The sequence below is a fragment of the Magnolia sinica genome, chromosome 11 (assembly GCF_029962835.1).
Source record: "Magnolia sinica isolate HGM2019 chromosome 11, MsV1, whole genome shotgun sequence".
Classification (NCBI taxonomy): Eukaryota; Viridiplantae; Streptophyta; class Magnoliopsida; order Magnoliales; family Magnoliaceae; genus Magnolia; species Magnolia sinica.
In genome coordinates this window covers 81,225,465-81,237,127 of record NC_080583.1, presented here as the reverse complement: position 1 = coordinate 81,237,127, position 11,663 = coordinate 81,225,465, and the positions used below count along the sequence as shown (strand labels likewise).

Below are 11,663 nucleotides of genomic sequence, written 5' to 3'. Positions count from 1 at the left end.
CAAAACCCCCATCTCCATCCGAAACATCAATCCATCCCTGTCAAAACCTCCGTCAACATCCGAGCCCAGCCCCTTTCAAAACCCTAGCCATTTTCAATCACGACACTACCATATCTTTTTTCACAGTCGGCCGCCAAACCGAAAAACCACAGTCTAGTCTCTTCGATCGGCAACATATCGATCGATTTGTCCAGAATACTCCATTGGCATCGTGCATTGAACCACAGTGATTTTTTGGGCAGTCAACCTTGGTAAGAGCTTAACTTCTTTCTAAAAACGTAAGTTATTTTCCTAAGCTTGTTTGGATTGGTTGTAAACCAAAAAAGTCTAGGAAAGGATAATGTCCCATCTGATAAAACTGTGGAAAAGGGAATGGTTTTATATTCTTTAAATCTGAGAATGGAAAAAAGGAAATAGCCCTTCATAGAGGGAATATGAGGTAAAGGAAGCCAATTTCTTCAATCCTCCCGGCTTTTGCAAATGAGGGAAACCATCACATCTGAGTTTGGTTTCATTTTCTTTATATATTGCTCTATTCTGTTTGGTTATTTGGACCCTTGAGACATCTACGGCCGATGTTGTTGCTGTCAAGTCAAAGTTCTTTCAACTGTTGGAACTTACATCACATCTGTGATTCACAAAACCCATATGAACAGGCAATATCTATCATCGGAAGGACCCTTTCTGGCTTCGATGAGGATGACCTTATCCTTTGTCTTGGATTTGGAGACGATTAGTCATATATGCTCTGCTTCTCACAATCTGTTTCCTCACAGGGTAGCGAAGGTGCTGGCAACAATATCATAATCCACAACTACGCTGATGGTGGCTGCACTCCTACAGAATACATGGCTTGTATCACAAAACCAAACCACCCAAATAGTGGGACCTAACATAGAGGGTTATGGTTATATATATATATATATATATATATATATATATATATATATATATATATATATATATATATATATATATATATATATATATAACACTACATTACAAATATGCTCCTAACTGGCTGATTGGTAGACATCTAATTTTTATTTATCCAATGTTAGCCTTGTCTAATTAAATATGATTTTGGGTATCCGAGCAATATACAACAGGTCCCACCATTTTGGTGGTTCGTGTTTAAGTTACATGTCATGTGTAGAGGAGGGTGCCCTGTGCTATAATTGTCCTATAATGCCTTGCTCTATATTCATTGCTTTGTAGTTATATCGTTTCCTATTTGCATTGGTAATTGAGCAGTATTTTAAGGAATTTATTTGAGCAAATAATCTAGCCTTGGATTGCAGAATAATTTACTGACAGGTTGCAGGGTTCTCGCCGAGATATTTTGAGATATGGGAGTTTGGGCATTGCTGTGTCTTGTCTCATTTTTCTGCCAGTTGATATGGAGGCCATTCACATTCCTTATTGGTCAGTAAGATACTAAAGTTTTATTTCCATTTTACTTCACTTGCCCTGTCGATCATTGTACATTTCATTTTTTGTAAATGGCATTTCTTGGTCCAAATTGATGTTGATGTCATATTCGTAGTTGTAGAACTCATCATTTCAACATGAAACACTACTGAGTCAACTCGAGTTGGGTGAGAATTTGAGTTGAGTCATTGCAAACCTCGCTCCTGACAGTGATTCAGGCTGAGTCACTCCTGGTTAAAATGTTCTCTTGTAAACGTAAAAAGGTGGTGGAGGGAGATGTCAGTCATATCCATAGTTGTAGAACTCACTAACTCGACATGAAACTTCACTGAATCAACTCGAGTCGGGCGAGAATTCGAGCCGAGTCATTGCGAAACTCCTCCCAACGGTGATTCTGGCTGAATCACACTTAGTTAAAATGTTCTGTCATAAAAGTGGATAGGTGGGAGATGGAGATTTGACCTGATAACCTCTACTAACAAAGGCAAATGGCCTTCACAACTGTGCAAATTGTCTGACACTGTTAAATACAGACATTGTTTCTTTATGCTTATGTATATGAGTGTAACCATTTTAAATTCTGATTACTAGCATTTATGAAATTTTAAATTTACTATGTAATATAAAGTAAATTTACCATGTATGCCTCTTGTTTAATGCCACTTGGAATAGCTAGGTGCTTCCTGAGACTAGTCCTATTATCGACAGGCTTGTTATCCCATATTGTTTCATATGTTTGTGCTGATGCTCTTCCCTAATCTAACTAGGAAGCTTGCAAGCTTTGTTGATAAGTTACTCTTTTTTCTTTTTCTTTTTTTGGTGTATTCACTATATTTTTCACTAAGGTCAATTCCTTTGTCATGTAGTTCATGATTTTAGTACATAATGCCTTGTTCTCTTGCTTGTATTTCTAGAAATTTGATGCATTAGCATGGTTAAAAATCACCTTGCATGAATGAGCATGGAGTCTCTCTCAAATGTATTATGTATCATGTGAATTAATTTTACTGCAGCAGGAAAATTTAGTGGATTCTTTTGTTTCTTCCATTGAAACTGGACTTGTTTTGTGCAGTATCCATGGCCAATGTGCGATCATCTTGTTCGGTGTCACTGCCCGATTTACATACAAAAATGTTCCTACGTGGCACCGTGATCTCTGCCGGAGCATTTTCTTTGAAGCCTCAACTTACTTTTTAAAAGTTTTTCCAGTGATTATCACCAACATGCTTTGATAGCACATTTGACATTGATGCACGGTTTGTGAGAACATCCCCATTGTTCTATGAGGCAACAAGGTTGATGTCAAGAACAGGCAGGTGAAAGCAAATCAGGTTACTTTCCACAGAAAGAAGAATCTCCAATATTATGAGATTTCTGCTAAGAGCAATTAAATTTTCGAGAAGCCTTTCTTCAATCTGGCTAGGAAGCTTGCAGGGTAATGAAGAAAAATATATTCCTTCTTTTAGTTGATTGCTAATATGGAAATCAGTTTTCTCATGATATTCAAAAGGAATGCTAATGCGAAAATCTGTTTTGTCAGAGATCCTAATCTTCACTTTGTTGAATTGCCTGCTCTTGTTTTGTCAAAAATCGGTTGATATATTTGAGAAGGGCATGCCTCTTATTGGGAAATTCCCCTTTTTCTCTCTGCCAAATAACTGAGTGGCTTGTCCTTGCATTCCTTTGGGCATCCTCTTTTTTTTTTTTAGAAGAAGAAATATGTATTTCATAAGAAAGGAAGCACAAGGCTGTACAGCACTAATATTTCGGGCTGGGCCAATGACAAAAGCGGGTCAGCCACCTATCATGTATGACTAAGGAAAAGCAAAAGACCTCGGGAAGGTTAGACCTCCCACAGGTATCCTAAGCCTACTCTGTCCAGAAGCAGATGGCCCCTGACAGAAAGAAAAGATATATACATACATATATATATATATATACATACATACATACATACATACATACATACATACATACATACATACATACATACATACATATATATATATATATATATATATATATATATATATATATATTAAAGTTAATATTAAGTCCTGTCCAACCTATTGGTCAACCTGGGTCCGGTCTCTTGATAGCCCATTGGTTAGCCCTGAAAAATAAAATTTTGAGTGCACTTCAGCCTTTAGTATAGGAATCATGTAGCTATGTTGCTTCCAAAAGGAGGAAAAGAAGTTTAACATCTCCCTCATTCGAATTATCTCATTCGGAATTGTAAGTCGATCATTGAGGTAATTTTGAGATATCATAATTTCAAGTGAAATAAGAACTGTTTCAAAAAAGGAACAAAGAAATTAGTCACATTTACATATCCGAATCTTCCATGTTTTATTAGTACGTGTGTAGTCAATGATTTACAAGTTCCATTAGTATTTCTCTAATTTAGGTGGCCAAAATAAGTCGTAGTAGTTCGGATTTTCTTACATCTACTACATGCTTTTGTTCAGCAGAAATTTCTGTCATTTCTATCATTTCAAATTTGTTGTTGGTTGAAGGTCAGATATTTACTTTTGATTCTGTAGTTGATTCAGATTTTACCCAGGTTTGGATCTCAGATCATACACAGTCAACTAAAGCTCTGCATTTAGCTTTATAAAAATTTAGACTATATTTAAATTTGAATTTGAATTTGTTTATGGATTCTTTTCTAGCAGGAAGATATTTTTTGGTTGGTTGGCATCCCATTGGTAAAGAACTCCTTGGCTGGTTTTAACACTTCTGTACTGTAATATGGATAGGTATGAATTGATAATGTGCATGCTTGTAAATGCTCGTCTTGTATTCTTTACAAGCTTTTTATATTATTAAAATTTTTATGTTAATGCAACTTTGTGTAATCTATTAAAATTTTTAGAAGTTTTGGAATTGGAAAGAAACATGTTTGGCTTGTTTTGTTTTTCTAAGACATTTTTTTCTTGGTTGCCATTCTTGCATCATAGGCAATTCTGAATTCTTTTCTCATATATTCTTTAACTAAACTCCCAAACTATTATTGCTTGTTCTTTTTTCTCATTTTAGTTTTTTACTTATATAGGCTTAGATTAAATTTGGTTCTGTTTTGTGTAACATGTCAAAAAGTAGATTTTTTTTTTTTTTTTTTGTGTTCAGCATTCTATTTGCAAGGCACGTGTCAGAGGGAACTGTTAAAATCTGATTCCATGACACTACCACCTTGCGCAAGAGAAGGGACTCTTTTGATGTTGTGTTGGCATTCTCAAATTAATTATCCAATCGACTGAAACTCCAATGGAATCGTCCCACCGTATGAATACAATCATCTCCTTACCATTTTCTCCACAACGTTCTTCTCGTTCCTTGCCATTTGTCTCATACAAGCCCATGGATGAACTTGTTCTTCTACCAATTTAATGTAGGATGGGTGAGAAAGAAGAAAGGAGTGCAGAAAGATGGATTCTTTTTCACAAACCACATTATCCACAAACCACTCGTTCCAAGTGTTTATTTATTTATTTATTATGTTTATTGGTTTTCTTCTTCTGTGATATTCTCCCAAATCTCACACGTTTCCTAATTCCAATTTATATTCATCAACTCTCCTCGTATATATGGTCTTAGAGGTCTTTTATATATAAACCAAGATACAAGAGATAAAGATCCAAAGAATTCTTACAAATATGGACTATACTAATTTTAGCTATAACTCATATCTTAAAGATTGACATCTAAATTTCAAATCCTAAACTATGAATACAATCATCTCCTTACTTGGACTTTTATATATGTAATTGCTGCTTTTGCAACAGAGCTTCATAGGAATTCACTTGGAGATGTGTTGATTATTTGTCTCATTCTGCTCTCTCCATGACTGGATCTTTATTGATTTATATAATTTTTTTTTTGTGTCTGTGTGTGGCATATATACTATGGCAAGCTATGCTGAATTTGTTGATTTTTTAATTTTTTGTCTATCTAGACCAAATTGCTGATTTCTTTGGCATATATACTAAAACAGCCATTTTTCTGGTCATTTTGGCATATAGATCCATAAATTCTGTCTTATTGATTTCAGATTAGGCTAATTAAAAATTATCGTTCAACACTGTATTGTTGAGGCCGCTTCATCTCTTAATGCTGATGTGGCATTTTCTTTGACAGGTGGCAAAGGGAAACCAAACTACTCTCTCCCGGTCGCTCTCTTCATTATCAGATTCCATTCTTTTAATGGTAAGCACCACCCCACTGCCAACCGTAACTGCTTTTCCTCTAGCACATCAGATTTGCTTGTGCTGACATAGGCAATTTTCTTCTTCTTCTTCTTATTTTTTTTTCTCCAGCTATGCATCGCTTAAGGAGGGCCAAAGAGTTCAATTTCACCATTAAAAGAGGAGTCAGTTCAGAAGACACTGTTAGTGTAAATTATGATGACTTCACGAATGATGTGGAAGTTGGGGATACACTATTGGTTGATGGTGGTAAGTGAAGTTGCTTTCAAATGTCACTTCATAATTAAGTATTTTTAATCTTGAAAATGGCTTTCCATTGGAAACTTTGTTGTGCACCTAGTGTCCAACTATTCTAGCATTGAAGCAATGATTCTAAAAAATAGGATCATTTTGCTTGTCATTGGTGTTGTTAAGTAAATTCAAGGTTTAGGACATTTTAATGATGGTTGTGGATCCCAAAAACCATCTCACTAGTGGGCAAGGATGAAATGTATACATGGATAGGTGTTCATGTGTCCTTTTGTCATTGGATAAGTTCGTGGTGAGACATTCTGGAAACAACTTCTGTTGTTGCCTGTTAGAGAGCTTGTACTTTAATTGCAAAGCATTGATTTGGGGTTTTCCATTTGTATGGACTTGGCTTCCAGTGGAGTTGCAGACTTTTGTTAGTGTTCCCATTTGATTTTGTCAAGCTTACATATACCCTACTGATAAGTTTAAACTTCAAAGATCAAACAAAGCCATGCAATAAATGGAACATGGATCATATCTTTACCAGCGAGCTTGCATTTAAATTGCAAAGCCTTGTGGTTTCATGCTTAACTTGATTTTCCTTCTAGTCAAATTGCATCCTTCTGCTAATGATGCCATATGTTTTCCCTTAAATATGTTCCATTGATGGGCTTAAACTTTAAAGATACTGTGGAGGAATGATGTCATTAGTGGTGAAGTAGAAAACATCGGATTTGGTCAAGTGTGAAGTAATTGATGGTGAAGTCCAAAACCAGTGAGTTTCGTGTTCAACTTGGAAACCAATTCCAAATTTCAAGTCCAACTTTCTAAATGTTAGCAACTAATTATTTTGAGAAAGTAAAAGTTCACCTCAGGCCACGAAGTCTCTGGTTCGTCGTGCTCTGCTTGTTCTGGAACATCAAAAAACTCATCAGCCGCATCACTCAGTTGAAGGAATGATCCACCCAGACTAAAAGGTTTGGTCGGTAATCTTTGCTCCTCTCTTTCTGTTAAATCTTCACTCATCCCATTTTCTGCTGATGATTGAACTTCCAACTTTGATGTTCTCTTTTTCACTTTGTGGCAACACAATCTCTCTCATCAATTCACCCGATGAGAAATCGGAGCATGGGAAGTTTCCTAGTTTGGCCCTGAACAATTCTCTCAACACCGCAGAAACTAAAATGGAAATTTTGAACTGAAACATCAGACATGCAAGGAAAGATAAGTAAAAAAAAAAAAAAGGAAAAGAAAAAAAAAAAGAAACAGAGATTCACCAGTGGATGCATTCGTGAAAGCTTGTTGATTGGGCTCACCCAGCTCAACCAGATTTCTAGTTAAATTGGCAAAAAGTTTATTTTAAAAACCTTTTTTCAAAACTTGAAAAAACTCGCAGAGTTGGGACTATTTGTAAATTTAAAACATATCTAAGAATAGCAAAGGACTATTTGTAATACCGAACAAGATAATTGTTATATGTTGTGGTGTGGAAGGGATATAGTTCCTGTAATTCTCCGCTTTGACTTCTTGACACATTTGTTCTCTTAAACTTGCAGATGGGGACTTTGGCAGTGACCATTGCAGATGGGTACCAATGCGGCTTGGTTGAAATGATGTATGGACAGAGGTTGTCGATAGCTGTATTGGCCAAGTTAGGAGTGGACCACATAAATGATTTTTTAATATATTCGGACAATGTTCAACCTATTGATGTAAATATTATATTTCTTTCATTTTAAAGTCATAAAATATTTGTTTAATATTCATTTTTAATTGTACCCCAACATTCTTGGGGTTTCAAATATTAAAAAAAGAAAATAGTGGTTACAATCGGAAAAAAACAAATTACTGGCTTTTGCCCGTAGTTGCACCACTTCTACAGATCCTTGATTGGTTTCTAAAATTTGCGACGGTTTTAAACCGTTCCTAATTTTCTGTTGAGTACATAATTCACATATTTTAATTTGCAACGGTTTTCAACCGTTCCTAATTTTTTTTAATGATGCTAGCAACTTGTTACTAGCAAGGGTTTTTCCACATTAAATTCGAAGTACTTGTGATTGGACTTGATTTTGCGAGTGGAGTACTTGATTCATATACGTGTGCTTCCGTGGTTCCCCAACACTTTCAAGTTCTCAAATTTTCGTTCCAGGTACAAAGGACTTCCAAGTCGAACTCTTCAATCAAAAGTTGACTCGTAGATTAAAAATATGTGAAACAATATAAAAATAATAAATAATAAATAATAAATTAATAATAATAAATCCAAACACAACCAAATCATAATAACTACAGTCCTTAAATAAATTACTTCACACAAATTTTAGTGTAATCAATCATTTTGGACCTTCCATTAAGTACTACGTCTACAATCTTAAACATCTCAAAATCCTCAAAATCTAATCCAACAATTTGTAGGTTGGATGGCATAATCAATTCGGCTCTAGTACAAGGGGAGAGTTCACTTGATGGTTTGGAGTACATAAATTGCTTATGATTCTAAAGAATTGCTTTCATTGGTCAATCCTAACCATGCCCTCCATCTCTTTGAAAGTAAATGGCCATTAAAATAAGGGCAAATTAAACATGGATTAGATAGATCTATCGTTGCGATTCTTGCATGATAGCCCATGAATGTATCTTGAACTTAATGGACAGTTTAGATTGATGGATTGGACTGTCCAATTTGCCCAATGCAACTATGAGCATTGTACAGCTATAAGAGCACGGGATCATTTCTCACTTCTAAGTGGTAATGATTTTAAACTATTCAGATTGATCAATACCCTATCAGAGTAGGCCCCACACGGCTAATCTAAAATGGACGGCATGGGTGACGCTTACACATCGGTGTTGGCACACAATAAAATTAAAAAATAAAAAGGGTAAAATGAGCATAAGTTGTGACCTTAGGACGCAGATTGGGTACTGCCCACCACTACTTAACTAGAGACGGACGGTCCTATCAGGGACTCCATGAGGCCTACCGTCATGTTGTAACACCCCGAATTTTCGCTATTTTGGATTGCCAAAAATCCTTAAATTTTTTTTTTTGATATAACTAGCAACATCATCACTTACTGACCCTTGATGCTTGAAGTGAGTCTATACACAGCTGGTACCGATAAAGAACCACATAGATAAGATTGATCAACCGTAGAAAACCAACGAATCCGACCAATCACTTAAACATGGAGTTTAGCCTCATGATTTGTTCATCTATGGCCCAAAATCTAACCGACCCATCGCTGACTAATCAAGACAATCATAATTAAATTAAAAATCTACCCAAAGTCGAGTCAACTATGGCCCGAATCTTGATTAAAAAACCAAATCAACCCAGTCACTCATTTAACCTAAGAACCAACGATCTAGAGTGATTATAACTAAATCATCATTTTCGCTAATTTTGAATAGGCCACACTGTGAACTTAGTTAATCCAAACCCTAACAACTGCGCCCAAGAAATCTCCTTACCCAATTTATTCCAAAAATGTCCCGAACAAGCTCTAGACCACTCGTTAGTGAGCCAGTAGTTCCGAAATTATAGAGTAATGTCCATCTCACTGGGCTTGACGTCCATCGTAGGCGGTGGGCCCAAACGATGCCCCGAACCGCACAACTTGGACCGTGAAGATAGAGCTTGAAAGGCGTGACTCTCCGGGACTTGAAACCTGAAATTTAAGTGAGTTGGCCTCGCCACTAAAATGGCGAAGTTAAGACTTTCCAATCGTTGGATTGCAATAAACTCAGGTCATGAGTCAGGGATATTTTACCACTCATATCCATATAATTGTGGGCCCAATCGATCATTAGTGACCGTTGATCGCAAATCGGGCCCCTGCGATCAATTAACTCATCCATTTGCCACCAAACTTAAGACAACCCTTTATCTGACTATGGGACACCTATTCCATAGCACAGATGGGCCAGGGGGCCACTGGGATAGCCCCAGTGGTCAAAAATACATCCACCAAGGGTATATGCATTAGGTCCAGCCTTCCCAAGGCCAAATGAGCTAATTTCCAGGCTATATAAGCTCTAAAAATCCTCTCCCACCTATCATACGAATTTTCCAGCAAAGGGGAGAGAGAGAGAGAGAGAGAGAGAGAGAGAGTAGAAGGGGAGAGTGAGCTCAAAGGGTAGGAATTGAGAAGATTCCCTCTCCTACCATGACCTCATGCCGAAAACTGCATCTCCGCTACCACAAGAGGGGATTTACTACGATCCAAAAAGGTAACCACCATATCTTCTCCCTAATTTCAGCAAGAGGAGACACATGCATGTGTCCTAACCAACAAATCTATGTGACACAGGATCCAATGCATCAACCTATGAGTTTGGCACCCCAAAAGCCACTCCGTGAGCATTCGACAACCCCTAGGTGCGGACCATTAGCTATAGGTGACCGTTTATCAAATCTATGCCAATATTAGTGATTATGTTAATTGTGGAATGAGAGTGTTGTTTCGAACGTTTTCCGATTTGGGAGGAACTTGGGCTCTTAATCGCCCAAGATCCTTGCATTGCCTTAATTCCTGTTATTTATGAGCATAAAATTAAGACACATTCCCCAAACTCTGAAACAAATAGGAAAATATCACTACATGTCCCCTATGCACATAATTAATTACTGATTTAATTCTATGCATGATTGCTTCTTTGAAATTGAGCTTGTTTACATGTTTATTTAAATTTTCCATGTATTTAAAAATCCTTGATGAATCATGATTTCCATGTCTACAATTTACTGCTATGTATGCCTAAATCCCTCACAACTAGAAGTAGACCGAATTCTACTTTAGCATCATTCATTTATACCCTGCCCCCTTTTCGGATCGGCCAGCAAATTTCAGAACCCACATGGGCAACCCCTCTAGTTGGGCCGCCCACGGGCAAATTTGATCCAATTAGTCGAATTACGGATAGTCAGACTACGCGAGATGTCGCTCCCAATGCCGTATGATTCGTAGTTCGTTTAGAGGGGACAAATTGGCTCACTAACTAGCCATCCATGTTCGTTAATCATGTATGTACATGTATGCCTGAATCTGAAGCACCTCATACCTTTGAGAGACCACTATTAACTGTAATGATATGATCCCCAAGACTCATGAGTCGGGCATAGTGGTATGGGACACCGTGTCCGAGCTGTCGGCCTATGCTGGGGGTGACGAGCCTCCCCGTAGTGACCAGTAAGCAACTAAGACTCGGGAGCCGGGCATGGTGGTATGAGACATTAAGTCCGTGTTGTCGGCTTACGCTGGGGTGACGAGCCTCCCCGCATTGACCAGTGAGAATAGGAGGTGATAGGTCCTTGTTCGAACGGCCCCCGTTAAATTACTCAGTCGATGGTTCCGTGCCAAATTTCCATTTGAACGACCCGACCATTAATGGAATTGGGCGACGAGCCATTCCTTGTGGTGATTTGGTTATGTAATAAGCTCACACGTCGGAACTGAGTGATCATACTCGGGGTTTGGGTGACGACACATACCGATTTGATTCTCATACCTTTAGGTATCATGCCTTACCTTTGAAATTATTGATTTGTGAGACAGATGGATAATACCTAAATTTGGATCATTAATCGCAGTCTTAGAGCCGCTACGGCTGCCCTGGGCCAAGTGATCTGGATAAGGCCATTGATTAAATAAAGGTGTTTTAGGTTCCCTAATCATGCTGGATGAACGGACTTAATTAAATACTCGGCTAACATCTCACCATCACATTGCATTAGTTAGGATTAGCGATTCAGCAGTCGAGGTCAAATTAAGGGAGTGTTGCGCATTGCGA

At 37.5% G+C, this 11,663-nt stretch overlaps 1 protein-coding gene across 3 annotated transcripts; it reads left to right on the top strand.

The window, feature by feature from the left end:
* LOC131219492 (uncharacterized) lies at nt 1-7,588 on the top strand. Of its 3 annotated transcripts, XM_058214653.1 has the most exons (5): nt 1-251; nt 1,318-1,425; nt 5,569-5,637; nt 5,748-5,885; nt 6,564-7,588. In XM_058214653.1, exons 2-5 carry the CDS (start codon nt 1,350-1,352, stop codon nt 6,587-6,589), a joined length of 309 nt encoding a protein of 102 aa, XP_058070636.1. In that variant the 5' UTR covers nt 1-251; nt 1,318-1,349; the 3' UTR covers nt 6,590-7,588. The 3 variants fall into 3 exon arrangements, 1 of the variants encoding a protein (XP_058070636.1); XR_009158222.1 differs by lacking the exons at nt 5,569-5,637; nt 5,748-5,885; nt 6,564-7,588 and adding exons at nt 2,504-2,866; nt 2,972-3,078; XR_009158223.1 differs by lacking the exons at nt 5,569-5,637; nt 5,748-5,885; nt 6,564-7,588 and adding an exon at nt 2,504-3,094.
* The last annotated feature ends 4,075 nt before the right edge of the window (nt 7,589-11,663 follow it).

Coding starts and splice junctions, on each gene's coding strand:
- LOC131219492 (XM_058214653.1), top strand. CDS start 1,350: ATGGGAGTTTGGGCATTGCTGTGTCTTGTCTCATTTTTCTGCCAGTTG. Junction 5,638..5,747: donor CAGATTCCATTCTTTTAATG/GTAAGCACCACC, acceptor TTTTTTCTCCAG/CTATGCATCGCTTAAGGAGG. Junction 5,886..6,563: donor TACACTATTGGTTGATGGTG/GTAAGTGAAGTT, acceptor GATACTGTGGAG/GAATGATGTCATTAGTGGTG.